At 40.4% G+C, this 14,824-nt stretch overlaps 1 protein-coding gene across 4 annotated transcripts in view; it reads left to right on the top strand.

Moving 5' to 3' along the window:
- The window catches only part of DNAJC12 (DnaJ heat shock protein family (Hsp40) member C12), a 50,544-nt gene that overhangs the window by 27,010 nt on the left and 8,710 nt on the right, over nt 1-14,824 (top strand). For all 4 annotated transcript variants that reach the window (XM_038534079.1, XM_038534080.1, XM_038534081.1 and 1 more), the window contains 2 exons: nt 5,861-6,000; nt 14,383-14,587. In XM_038534079.1, the coding sequence (XP_038390007.1) occupies nt 5,861-6,000; nt 14,383-14,587 (345 nt within the window). The remainder of the gene's footprint in view (nt 1-5,860; nt 6,001-14,382; nt 14,588-14,824) is intronic.

Below are 14,824 nucleotides of genomic sequence, written 5' to 3'. Positions count from 1 at the left end.
CTGCACCTCTCCTCTCTCTCTCTCTCTCTCTCTCTGTGTCTCTCATGAATGGATGAATAAAATATTTTTTTCAAAAAATAGTTAATGGCCTATTAGATACTGTGCTGTCCAGCTTTGAAGCAGGGTCTTGGAGAAACCCTGCTGTGGCAAGGAGTATCTCTGGTTGCTGGGGAAACACTTAAAATGGTGGTGTTCGGAGGACTGGGGTTCAGGAATAGCAATTCTTTACCACCTGGGGTACAGAAGTACTTCAGTATTTTCAATACTGTCAGTGCCGACTGAACATTTGCCACAACAATGGTTTGAGAGACTCTTGACTACTTCTAAGGGTTCTTTTTTTTTTTTTTTTAAGATTTTATTTATTTATTTATTTTGAGAGAGAATGAGAGAGAGAGAGAGAGAGAGAGAGAGAATGCATGAGTGCATGCGAGCAGGGTGAAGGGCAAAGGGAGAGGGAGAGAGAGAGAACCTCAAGCAGACTCACACTGACAATGGAGCAGGGTGCAGGGCTAAACCCCACGACCTTGGGATCATGACCCAGAGCTGGAAACAAGATTCAGGTGCTTAAGCAACTGAGCCACCCAGGCACCCTTCACCATGAGGTATTTTTGAACACTATCAGGGCAATTTAAGTTAGTTTTCCCACTGATGGTATTAAAATATTCCTAATTCACAAAATATTTAAATGATATGTGTCATTTCTTTGGTGATTGGCACTCAAGGGAGTAGCACTGTATAGAAAGATAAAGATATATTCACATTCAAAATAGGAAGCATTCACTCATTGATTCATTGAACAAAGACTTTTTTGAGCACATCCCATACTGTTTCTGTGCAAAGGATACAACAGAGAACAAAACAGATAAAGCCTCTGTTTCCACAGAGTTTGTATTCTGGTTGAGGAGACAGATCATAAAAAAATTACACAATGGCTGAGGGCAAGTATTATAAAGAAAAGTAATGCAAGTCAAGGGAGACAAAGGCGTGGGGCTGGTAGGCAGTCATTTTATATAGCATAGTCAGGGAAGACCCCCTCTACAAGACAGCATTTGAGATGATAGCTGAAGGAAGTCAGCTATATGAATGCCTGAGTTTAAAAGTATTCTTTATAGAAAGGACAGTAAGTGCCAAGGTCCTAGGGCTGGAGTGCGCTTGGTGTACTCAAGATGTATCAGGGGAGATCCTATAGCTGTAGCAAGAGGAGATGGGGAAAGTAGAAGAAAATGAAGTCAGAGAAGGAAGAGAAGGTAGAGGGTGGCAGAGCATGTCAGAACTATTAGCCATGCCACTGATGGTAGAAATTTTCACTTTTACTCTAAGAGAAGTGGGAAGTCATTAAAAGTCATTTTGAGCAGAAGAGCAATGTTGTTTTTTAAAAGATCTCTCTGACTGCTGTGTAGTAAGCAGACTGAGGCAAAGGCAGGGAGATCAGTTGAGAACCTAGTATAATACTCCAACCAAGAGAAGATGGTGGTTTGAACAAGAATGATGGTAGTGGAAGTGGCCCTAACGGGTCAGATCTTAGATATATTTTAAAAGTAGAGCCAATAGAGTTTGCTAAGGGATTAGAAGTGAGATGTGAGAGTAAAAGTCAAGGATGACTCCAAGAAAACTACTGAAATATTTTCTGACTTCCCAAACAGAACTAGTCTTGCCTCGATATCACCTTGTAATTGAAATGATTTGTTTATATGTCTGCTTCCTTACTAGACTCTGAGGTTCTCAAGGGCAAAAATTGGATGTTATTGGTGAATGATTACATTTTATTAGCCCTGGAGGTGGAGGAGAAAGTGGGGGTTGGAAGGTAATATCCATTGCAGGAAAATGGAAGGAGGAGAAAGGCAGTCAAGTGGAGAGCACCAGCCGGGGAACCTGGCAGGCTTGGTTTGATTTGTGGCTCCATCCCTTGAAATTTTGAGACTTTGGGAAAGTTACATCAACTTCTTCAGTCTTGGATTCTGTAAGATGGGAATAATAATAATAATAATAATAATAATAATAATATCCACCTTATACGATTGTTGTGAAAAAGAAAGAAACCCTGTACTCATTAGCAATTATTTCCCATTTCCCCCTGCCCAACCCCTGGTAACCATAATCTACTTACTCTCTACAGATTCATCTATTTTTAAAAAAGATTTATTTATTTATTTTAGAGAAGGAGGAGGGGCAGAGGGAGAGGGAGACAAAGAGAATCTCAAGCAGACTCCCTACTGATCATGGAGCCTGACTTGGGGCTTGATCCCACAACCCTGAGATCATGACCTGAGCTGAAATTAAGAGTTGGATGGATAACCAGCTGAGCCACCCAGGTGCCCCTCATTTATTCTGCATATTTTATATCAATGGAATCATACAATATGTGGCCTTTTGTGAGTGCTGTCTTTCATTTATTAGAGTGTTTTCAAGGCTCATCCATTTTGTTGCATATATCAGTACTTCATTTATTTTGTAGCTGAATGATAATTTCATTATATCTGTATACCACATTTGTTTATCCAACTAGCAATTGATGGAAATTTGAGTTGCTTTGACTTCATGGCTAGTATATATAATATTACTATGGATATTCACATATAGGTTTTTGTGTGGACATATGTTTTCAATTCTCCTGAGTATATATTTAGGGTTGGAATTCTTTTTTTTTTTTAAAGACTTTATTTATTTATTCATGAGAGACACAGAGAGAGAGGGGCAGAGACACAGGCAGAGGGAGAAGCAGGCTCCATGCAGAGAGCCTGATGCAGGATCCAACCCCGGGACTCCAGGATCATGACCTGAGCTGAAGGAGGCGCTAAACCACTGAGCCACGCAGGCGTCCCAAGGTTGGAATTCTTGGGTCACATGTCAACTCCATGTTTAATATTTTGAAGAACTGCTAAACTTTTTCAAAGCAGTACACTGTTTTACAATCCTATCTGCAATGCATGAGGCTTCAAATTTCACCATATCCTCATCAACACTTGTTATTATCTACCTTTTTATTTTAGCCATTCTAGTGATTGTGAAATGGATGTATCTCACTGTGGTTTTGATATGTATTTTCCCAATGACTAGTGATGAACATTTTCTCGTGTGCTTAGTGCCCATTTGTTTATCTTCTTTGGAGAAATGTCTATCCAAATCCTTTACTAACTTTTATTTTTTTATTTTTTAAAAGATTTTATTTATTTATTCATGAGTGTCAGAGAGAGAGAGAGGGAGAGAGAGGCAGAGACTCAGGCAGAGGGAGAAGCAGGCTCCATGCAGGGAGCCCGATGTGGGATTCGATCCCAGGACTCCAGGACCACACCTCAGTCCAAAGGCAGGCACTGAACTGCTGAGCCACCCAGGGATCCCCCATTACTAACTTTTAAATTGGGCTATTAGTCTTCTTATTGAGTTATGAGTTCTTTATAATTTTAGATAGAAATCCCTCATCACATCTATCATTTGCAAATATTTTCTTCCATTCCATAGCTTTTATTTTTACTTTCTTTTTTATTTTTTTTAATTTTTATTTATTTATTTATTTTTTTACTTTCTTGATGATGTTCTTTGAAGTACAGAATGTTCAGTTTTGATGAAGTACAATTTTCTGTTTTTTTTTTCTTTTGTCGTTTGTGCTCTTGCTTTTGGTGTCATATATAAAGAGCTATTGCCAAATCCAAGGTCATAATCATTTATTCCTGTATATTTTCTCTGAGTTTTATAGTTTTAGCTTGTACATTTAGATCTGTGATCCATTTTATCACTTCTCAGCATTTTGGTTAAGATCAAGTGCAGATCTGTGATCTATTTTGAGTTAATATTTGTATATGGTATGAGGTAGGGATCCAACTTCATTTTTTAAAAAAGTAAGTTCTATACCTTATGTGGAACCCAATTTGGGGCTTGAACTCATGACCTGAGCTGAGATTGGTTGTGGGATTGAGCCCCATGTTGGGTTCCATGCTTAGCAGGGAGTCTGCTTGAGATTCTCTCCCTCTCCCACTGCCTCTCCCTATGCGCACATGCTTTCTCTCTCTCTCTTTCTGTCAAATAAGTAAATACATCTTAAAAAAATACCTGAGCTGAGATCAAGAGTTGGACACTTAATTGACTGAGCCATCAAGGCACCCCGAACTTCATTCTGTTATAGGTGTCCCAGCACCACGTGTTGAAAAGATGATTTTTTTGAAGATTTTATTTATTTATTTGAGAGAGAGAGAGAAAGAGAGAGTGCATGAGGAGAGGAAGATAAAGGGAGAGAACTCCAAGCAGACTCTGTGCTGAGTGTGGAGCCTGACACTGGGCTCAGTCCCACAACCCTGAGGTTATGACCTGAGCTGAAATAAAGAGTCAGACGCTCAGCCAACTGAGCTGTCCAAGCACTCCAAAAAGATGATTTTTTCCCCCAGTTGAATGATCTTGTAGAAAACCAGTTGGCTTTGGGTGTCTGGCTGGCTCAGTCAGTGGAGCATATAACTCTTTATCTTGGGGTTGTGAGTTTGAGCCCCATGTTGAGTGTTAAGATTACTTAAAAATAAAATCTTTAAAAAAAGAAAAAACCAATTGACTGTAAATTTGAGGGTTTATTTCTAGACTCTCAATATCCTATTTATTTATGTTTATTCTGATGCCAGTACCACACGGTTTTCATTATTGTAGTGTTGTAGAAAGTTTTAAATTGGGAAGTGTGAGTTTTTCCAACTTTGTTTTTATTTTCTAAGTTTGTTTTGACTATCCTGAGTCCCTTGCATGTGCATATGGATTTTTAGGATCCACTTGTCAATTTCTGCAAAAAAGGCACCTGGGATTTTGACAGATTGCATTAAATCTATAGTGCAGTTGGAGTACCAATGTTAGGTCTTCTGATCCATGAAAATGGAGATCTCTTTATTTATTTAGATATTTAATTTCTTTCAACAGTGTTTTATTTATTTATTTATTTATTTATTTATTTATTTATTTATTTATTTTTATTTTATTTATTTATGATAGTCACATAGAGAGAGAGAGAGAGAGAGGCAGAGACATAGGCAGAGGGAGAAGCAGGCTCCATGCACCGGGAGCCTGATGTGGGATTCGATCCTGGGTCTCCAGGATCGCGCCCTGGGCCAAAGGCAGGCGCCAAACTGCTGCGCCACCCAGGGATCCCCTTATAGTTTTCAATGTATGTAAGTCTTGCAGTTCTTTTATTAACATTTTTTCTTAGTATTTTATTCTTTTTTTTTAAAAAAAAGATTTTATTTATTTATTCATGAAAGACACACACACACACACACAGACAGAGACACAGGCAGATGGAGAAGCAGGCTCCATGCCGGGAGCCTGATGTGGGACTCGATCCCGCGACTCCAGGATCATGCTGTGAGCCGAAGGCAGGCGCTAAACCACTGACTCACCCAGGGATCCCCACAATGGCATTCTCTACTTTCTCTAAATCACTATGCTCCTTCCTGCTTTAGAATCTTCATTTACACTGTTCCTCTAGACTGATCACTACCCTTGCTCACAATTACCACTAGCAAAGGTAGTTTTTTCCCTAGGAGACAAAACTGAAATTTTTTTGTTCTTTATAAATGTTAATACCTAAGTAGTTCATGTCTACTGTTCTCACCTGTATCATCAGCACCTGGACTAGCATGTGGCATATCACTGGAGCTCAGTAAAAAGAGTGGATAAACTGTGAGCCAGGCACTTTACATATGTGATCTCACTTATCCTTGTGATTCACTCTGCAAGTGAGGAAACTAAAGCTTGAAGAGGTGAACTGGCCCAAGGTCACATAGTGAGTAAACAACAGACATATTTCAGTGAAATCACTTTGCCTGGGAGTTTAAGGAGTTTAAAATAAGTCCTTCAAGAAAGAAGTGCTCATCTTTGATTTGTTTTCCAGTGGAGACTTTTCAGAAACTGCAGAAGGCAAAGGATATTCTGACTAATACAGAGAGTCGTGCCCGCTATGACCACTGGCGGAGGAGCCAGATATCGATGCCATTTCAGCAGTGGGAAGCTTTGAGTGACTCGGTGAAAACGGTAGGTTTCTCCCTGGGATGAAGTGAATTCATGAAGCTCAGGCTGCTCATGTATTCGACTCACATAGTAGCTTAAAAAATTAGTAGGCAATAGGAGGGAGAAGACCAAGAAGCTGTTAGAATCTGGATACAACTTTGTTCATAAATCCTGTGAAAGAGAATTCAATGGATCAGCACCAGAAGAGCTCATGACTACAATTGTCAATCTCTTTGGTTGTTTGATTCAATATCTTCACTTCTTGTTATCATTTATTATTTTATACATTCTGGTAACTGCTTCTCATGTTGCTCATATAATACTGCTGAATTTTGAACCAAGGCAAATTCATCTCTTCCATCTTTTTAGTTCATATTGTCATATTCTCTTCTCAAGGCTTGTAAATTCCATAAAAAACAGAGCCTGATTAATTAAAGAAAGCAGCAAATTATTTTAAATTGATTCTTTTTTAAAAAAGGTCTTATTTATTCATGAGAGACACACAGAGAGAGGCAGAGACATAGGCAGAGGGAGAAGCAGGCTCCATACAGGGAGCCCGATGTGGGACTTGATACCCCAGGATCACGACGTAAGCTGAAGGCAGATGCTCAACCAACTGAGCCACCCAGGGATCCCCAAGAAGGAAATCTAAATGTAAACCTGAAGGGCTATAATTTAAGAGATGTGAATCACCATATTTCCATTCTTCTGAGTGTGACACATTGTAACTGCAACTGAATTAGTGACCTTAGCTATGTGAATGTCTTTTGATTTATACTTTGTTGTTGTTATTGTTGTTGTTTTTTGATGACCCACTGAACTTTTTTTTAAAAGTTTTATTTATTTATTCATAAGTGACACAGAAAGAGAGAGGCAGAGACATAGGCAGAGGGAGAAGCAGGCTCCATGCAGGGAGTCCAATGTGGGACGCGATCCCAGACCTCCAGTATCATACCCCGAGCCAAAGGCAGACACTCAACCGCTGAGCCACTTAGGTGTCCCGATGACCCACTGAACCTAATCTTAACCACTAATATCAAATTTGCTGTGGATTTCTCAAAAACTTTTCTCCAAATTTCTCTTCTAATATAAATGGCTGATGTCTTTCCTTAAAATGCTAATTTTTGGGGCTCCTGGGTGGCTCAGTGGGTTAAGCATCAGCCTTTGGCTCAGGTCATGATCCCAGGAATCTGGGATCAAGCCCCACATGAGGCTCCCTGCTCTTTTTTTTTTTTATTTTTTATTTTTTATTTTTTATTTTATTTTTTTTTTTTTGAGGCTCCCTGCTCTTTGGGGAGTCTGCTTCTCCCTCTCCCTTGGCTCTCCACCCCACTCATGTGTATACATTCTCTTTCAAATAAATAAAGAAAATCTTTAAAAAAAATGCTAATTTTCTGTCTCCAAACATGCCATTTCTGCTTTGAATTTAGCCTAACTACGGACTGTTTGAGGTCTTACAATAATAATATTTTAGATATTACTGTCTGCACCAATTGTCTTGTCAATAAAATTGAAATAGTGGGAACCCTGGGTGACGCAGTGGTTTGGCGCCTGCCTTTGGCCCAGGGCGCGATCCTGGAGACCCGGGATCGAATCCCACGTCGGGATCCCGGTGCATGGAGCCTGCTTCTCCCTCTGCCTGTGTCTCTGCCTCTCTCTCTCTCTCTGTCTCTCTGTTACTATCATAAATAAATAAAAATTTAAAAAAAATTGAAATAGTATGCTGGGCCAGCATTTGGTTTGAGATTTATTTTTATTAATGGTACAAAAATGATAAGAAGCATTTTTATGCTTTAAATCAGCAGTGATTTTTTTTTTTTTAAACATACACGCTTCTTTGGGCAAAATCTTGTTGTTTTTGATTTGCTTTTGTTTCTCTTTCTCCATGGACTTGAATCCTTGATGCCAAGTCTCACAGGTTTTGTGTTTTTTTTTTAAAGATTTATTTATTTATGATAGACGTAGAGAGAGAGAGAGAGAGAGAGGCAGAGACACAGGAGGAGGGAGAAGCAGGCTCCATGCTGGGAGCCCGACGCTGGACTCGATCCCGGGACTCCAGGATTGCGCCTTGGGCCAAAGGCAGGTGCTAAACCGCTGAGCCACCCAGGGATCCCCCTAAATAGACTTTCTGTAAATTTCTTCTCATTCCTTTCTCTTCTAAGCCCTACAAGTGAAAGCCTCACCTCTGTCTATAACATTGAGTTATTGTTTTCTGTGTGAGTGGATTTGCTCATCCTTTCACCGTCCCCACTTAGAGAAATTAATAGCAATTATGATGCTAACATTGTTCATCATCTAAAGAGATCGTTGTTTCTCCTTTTGTAGATAAACATCATTCTTAGGGTGTTTGGGTGAGGTATGTTACATATGCCATCTGACTAAAATGATTACAACTAAGAATTTAGGGATGCCTGGGTGGCTTGGTGGTTGAGCATCTGTTTTCAGTTCAGGGTGTGATGCCGCAGTCCGGGGATCAAGTCCCACATTGGGCTCCCTGCATGGAGCCTGCTTCTCCCTCTCCCTCTGCCTCTGTCTCTGCCTCTTTCTCTCTGTGTCTCTCATGAATAAATAAATAAAATCTTTTTTTAAAAAAGGATTTATTTTAGGTGACATTTATCTGAAACACATATGCATGTTTGTTTGCCCTATACCTTTGTAGATTGTTAAATCTCCTAAAATCCTACCCTTTACATCACCAACTCTGTGTTTCTGCTTTTTATTGAAGCAGTATAATCCCTCTAGAAGGAGAAGAATTGGTGAGAACAATATTAGTCTCTGTACCTTCAAGGCAGGACAAATCCTAATGCACTTTTGCAGCATCACATATAGTTCATATCACAGGAATTTCCTTTGGGAGAATTCTTCAAATGGGCACAACTTCAGGGGTGACAGATTTCTATGATCCCAGAGTGATGAAACTGTATTTTTTTCCCCACACCAAGTCTCTGTCACTTTACTAGCTATTTATTTTCCTTTTCCTTTTTAGAAGTTTTTCCTGATAGTTCTTTTTTGTTTTTAATATTTTATTTATTTATTCAGGAGAGACACACAGAGAGAGGCAGAGACATGGGCAGAGGGAGAAGCAGGCTCCATGTGAGGAGCCTGATGTGGGACGTGATCTGGGGACTCCAGGATCATGCCCTGGGCTGAAGGCAGGTGCTAAACTGCTGAGCCACCCAGGGATCCCCCTCTCTTGATAGTTCTTTTTTTTTTTTTTTTTTTTTTTTAGAAAGAAAGAGAGAGACAGGCAGGCAGACAGAGAGGGAGGGGCAGAGGGAGTAAGGGGATCTTAAACAGATTCCTCACAGAGCTTAGAGCCAACGAGGGCACGGGTGTGGATAGGGGGCTTGATCCCACCACCCTGAGATAAGACCTGAGCTGAAATCAAAAGTTGGACTCTGGGCAGCCCAGGTGGCTCAGCGGTTTAGCGCCTCCTTCAGCCCAGGGCCTGATCCTGGAGTCCCCGGATCACGTCCCACGTCGGGCTCCTCACATGGAGCCTGCTTCTCCCTCTGCCTGTGTCTGTCTCTGTCTCTGTCTCTGTCTCTCTGTCTCTCTCTCTCTCGGTCTCTCGTGAATTAAAAAAAAAAAAAAAGTTGGACGCTTAATGAATGAAACACCCAGGCACCCTTCTCCTGACATTTTAATTTGAAAAATATTTATTTATTTATTTATAAAGATTTTATTTATTTATTCATGAGAGACACAGAGAAAGAGGTAGAGACACAGGAAGAAGGAGAAGCAGGCTCCCCACAAAGAGCCCCATGTGGGACTCAACCCTGGATCCTAGGATCACATCCTGAGCCAAAGGCAGATGTTCAACCACTGAGCCACCGAGGCGTCCTGGAAATTTAAGTTTAGATATGTGATGTTGGTTTTAAAAAAGAGATATGGAGTGAGGTTTTCAGTTACTGTGGCCCTTGAGTCTTGGGATAGTTTGAAAACAGAGATCTTTCTAGCTAAAAGGATCGTAGGGAAATTCACTGCTGTCATGCTAAATAGTTTTACCCCAAAGGATCCAGGGTATGAAATGTTTTTTCTCTAGTTCTGAAATATGTGGCAGAATGGCTTTAGGATGCCTGTGAGAAAATGGTTGTAGCAAAGCCACAATCACAGTGCTGGTTGGGGCGCCTGGGTGGCTTAGTAGTTGAGTGTCTGCCTTTGGCTCAGGTGGTGATCCCAGGGTCTTGGGATCAAATCCTGTATCGGGCTCCCCACAGAGAGTCTGCTTCTGTCTCTACCTCTGTCTCTGCCCTCTCTCTGTGCCTCTCATGAATAAACAAATAAATAAAATCTTAAAATAAAGTGCTGAGAAAAATTCTTATAAACTGTTATAACTGTCATGTCATATCCGTTGCTGTACATTTTATAAAGAATTAATAGAGGGGTGCTGGGTGGCTCAGTTGTTAAGCGTCTGAGTTGGGCTCAGGTCGTGATCTCAGGGTCCTGGTGTCAAGCCCTAAGCCCTGAGTCCCTGTGTGGAGTCCCGAGTTGAGCCCCACATAAGGCTCTGTGCTCAGAGGAGAGTCTGCTTCTCCCTCTCTCTCTGCTCCTCCCCCTGCTCATGCACACTCTTTGTCCCTCAAATAAATAAAATCTTTTAAAAAAGAGTTAATAGAAATGCATTTTTGGTGAATTGATTGTTTGACAAATTGATTGCTTCTTATAGGGCTTGTTGGGACTGCCAGTTACCCTCATATGGGTCTGTTTGTCTACTGATTGTTTCTTGGTTCCTGGGCTTGGTGAGGTGTCCTTGGGGTGAGTCCAGTTGGCTAAAAATGACTAGGGAAGCTTCCTACTATGCCTGTGTGGTTGCACTTTCCCCAGTCAGATGGGAAGCACCTTCTGGACCTGTTCAGAAGGCAGTCAGTCCTAATTGAATGTTATCCAAAAGCAGGTCAAAGATCACCCAGACAAGCAAATAATTTACTTCTATTGATCCAGAATAATAACAACTAATCAATTTTGAATAGTTGTTCAACTGATCCATGGCTCACATGAGTCAATTGATTTTTTTCTATTTGTTTATTTTTTCTATTTGTCTACTTAATATTTACTGGCTTGTAGGCACAATTTTTTATTGTTAACCAAGGTCTAGAATTAAATTATATTAAATTAATTACTTTATTTATATTAAAGATTTTATGTATTTATTTGGGGAGAGAGAGAGAGAGAGACAGAGCATGAGCAGGGGGAGAGAGAGAGGGAGAGGGAGAAGCAGGCTCCCCAAGGAGCAGGGAATCTGACGCGGGGCTCCATCCCAGGACCCTGGGATCATGACCTGAGCTGAAGGCAGACATTTAACCACTAAGCCACCCAGGTGCCCCAAAGTCCAGAATTTTAAAAAAATGACTGGAACTTCCTAAGGGAAAAAACACATCAGGGAAAGCTGGTAAACAAGTTAATTGAGAAGATAGAATAGACAACATACCAATTTCATGGACTGTAGGACAGTGGCTTTTGCCCCCAGGCTTAGTGTCTGTTTAGTGTTGGTTCACCCCCTACACACAATGGTACTCTGTCCGGTGCAGTTCATTATTTTGCTGTACAGACTGTCCTCTTCCTAATCTCCCTCTCAGTCTCTGTCAACTACTATCATTTGATATTTTTATTGATCATTTTTTTAAAGATTTTATTTATTTATTCATGAGCAAGAGGGGCAGAGACACAGCAGGGGGAGAAGCAGGCTCCATGCAGGGAGCCCAATGTGGGACTCGATCCTGGGATTCCAGGATCAGGCCCTGGGCTGAAGGCAGGCGCTCAACCACTGAGCCACCCAGGTGTCTCTATTGATGATCATTCTATTGAACCGAGTCATTCCATACTAGTTTGCTTGATGTTGAGTGTTGTTAAATCAGTATCTTAGGGAATCTGAGAAATACAATCTGTGAACACAGAAATAAGCCCTAATTGTGTCCCTGTAAATCAGGTTGCTTAGCATTGCTCTTATATTAGTCCTTTGATTGAAGTACAAAGCATGAGAGGTGCCTGTATATGAGGTTAGATGCAGTTTGGATTTTTCCCTTGTGTATTTCTTTCATTGGGATCAGCAGATACAGAGGTCTGATGATAAAATATTTTATTCTTATAAAGTGGATGGATGAGTAAAACTATTATCTCACAATTGCTTGATGGTTATCAAAGCATTTACTGTAGGTAAGTCATTAATCCTCAACACCATCTAAGGAAAATAGCAGGCACTTTTATTTCAAGACAAAAGTACCAGGGCACAAAGTAAATACACGGTACAAGACCTGTACCTAACTGACCTGTAATGTTTACAGACCACATTTTCAGCTCTCTGGGCCCTGAATTCTTGAGTTTCTTACTTTCTATTTTTCACTGACCTTTCCAATATCCTTTCCCTCTACAGAGAAAGCCACTGGCCAGCCTCTTTTACTCTGTGCACATGCAGGAAAAGGAAGAAACCAAACTAACCAACAGCAGAACCAAACCAATCAGACCAAAAGCAGATTATTTTTTGCATCAGCTGAGGCTACTGCCCTTTTCAAAAATAAACATTTTTTAAAAAAGAGAATGAGTGAGTGAGCAACCTTGAGTTGGGGGAGGGGCAGAGGGAGAGGGAGAAGCAGAGTCCCTGGGGAGCAGAGTCTGACATGGGGCTCCGTCCCAGGACCCTGAGATCATAACCTGAGCTGAAGGCAGATGTTTAACCGACTGAGCACCCAGGCACCCCTAAAATTAACATTAAAAAAGATTTCATGTTTATTTTTAAAAAGATTTATTTATTTTAAAGAGTGAGGTGGAGATAGGGGCAGAGGTAGAAGGACAATCCCAAGCAGACTCCCTGCCGAGTGGAGCCCCATGCAGGTCTCAATCCTTTTTTTTTTTTTTTTTAAAGATTTTATTCTGGAGGGTATTATGCTGAGTGAAACTGGAGGGTATTATGCTGAGTGAAGTAAGTCAGTCGGAGAAGGACAAACATTATATGTTCTCATTCATGTGGGGAATATAAATAATAGTGAAAGGGAATATAAGGGAAGGGAGAAGAAATGTGTGGGAAATATCAGAAAGGGAGACAGAATGTAAAGACTCCTAACTCTGGGAAACGAACTAGGGGTGGTAGAAGGGGAGGAGGGCGGGGGGTGGGAGTGAATGGGTGACGGGCACTGGGGTTTATTGTGTATGTTGGTAAATTGAACACCAATAAAAAATAAATTAAAAAAAAAGATTTTATTTATTTATTCATGAGAGACACAGAGAAAGAGAGAGGCAGAGACACAGGCAGAAGGAGAAGCAGACTCCATGCAGGGAGCCCAATGCGGGACTTGATCCCAGGACTCCAGGATCACGCCCTAAGCCCAAGTCAGGTGCTAAACTGCTGAGCCACCCAGGGATCCCCCAGGTCTCGATCCTATGATCCTGAGATCATGACTTGAGTCAAAACCAAGATTCAGACAACCAACCTACTGAGCCACCCAGGTGCCTCTTAAAGATTTTATTTTTTCAGGATTCTCCTTACTTAGCCTGGGGCTTGATCTCACAACCCTGAGATTAAGAGTTGCATGCTCTACCATCTGAGCCAGCCAGGCATACCATCTCTTTCTGTATCTCTTCTCTTTTCTTTTCTTTCTTTTCTTTCTTTTCTTTTTTTTCTTTTCTTTCTTTTCTTTCTTTTCTTTTCTTTTCTTTTCTTTTCTTTTCTTTTCTTTTCTTTTCTTTTCTTTTCTTTTCTTTCTTTCTTTTCTTTTAGAGAGAGAGAGAGAGCCAGCACAAGCAGGGGGAGGGGCAGAGGGAGAGAGAGAGTGAATCCACAAGCCGACTTGACTCCTTGGCTGAGCATGGAGCCTGACATGGGACTCTATCCAAGGACCCTGAGATCATGACCTCAACTGAAATCAAGAGTCAGCCACTTAACCGACTGGAATATCCGGGCACCTCTTTCTTTCTTTCTTTCTTTCTTTCTTTCTTTCTTTCTTTCTTTCTTTCTTTCTTTCTTTCTTTCTTTCTTCTTTCTTTCTTTCTTTCTTTCTTTCTTTCTTTCTTTCTTTCTTTTTCTTTCTTTTTTTTTTCTTTCTCTTTTCTTTCTTTTCTTTTCTTTTTTCTTTTCTTTTCTTTTCTTTTCTTTTCTTTCTTTTTTTTCTTTTCTTTCCTTCCCGGCCAACAGAAGGGCTTTCTTTTTCTTTCTTTTTCTTTTTCTTTTCTTTTTCTTTCTTTTTCTTTTTCTTTCTTGGCCCAACCCAGGGCTCAAACCCACCACCCTGAGATCGAGACTCACCTGCTCCACTGACTGAGCAAGCCAGGCACCCCAAAATTAACATTTTTATTTTGAAATAAAACCTACAGAAAAATTCATAATACTATGTCAGATTTTATCACATATCGAACTTTAAATATGGAATACTATATAATGTTTATATTATGTGTCTGCTTTAATTAATGTAGTCAATGCACTGGGCTGTCAGAGGTAAAAAAGACCTGATGCTGGAAGAATCTGACCAGAGTCTTACCAAAACGATTGAAAATGAGGAATGGAACAAGCAAAGAGAAATCAAGAAAGAGGAGCTGGGCTCAACCACAGAGAAAATGGAGCAAGAAGAATCCAAGTCCTTGGAGAAGTCATTCTCCCCACAAAATCCTGATTCTCCAAGTAAGTCAAGTCATGTAGCTTTGCAGACAAAGAATTTCTGAAATTAAAGGGCTTGGTTTATACTGTATTTATTCTCAACCTTTTCCAACTAAACAATAGTGCCAAATTTAAGGATTGCTTACTTAGCACTGACACAGAAACTGGAAGACACATTCCTCAATACATTCCTTGCAAGGGAAGATTTGGGGCATTTTTGTTATTCTGAAATAATACTGCCATTTATTGGGTGTTTCCTAT

Source organism: Canis lupus, chromosome 4 (assembly GCF_011100685.1).
Source record: "Canis lupus familiaris isolate Mischka breed German Shepherd chromosome 4, alternate assembly UU_Cfam_GSD_1.0, whole genome shotgun sequence".
NCBI lineage: Eukaryota > Metazoa > Chordata > Mammalia > Carnivora > Canidae > Canis > Canis lupus.
The sequence above is the reverse complement of the archived record's forward strand: the minus strand, read 5'-3'. Positions and strand labels throughout refer to the sequence as shown.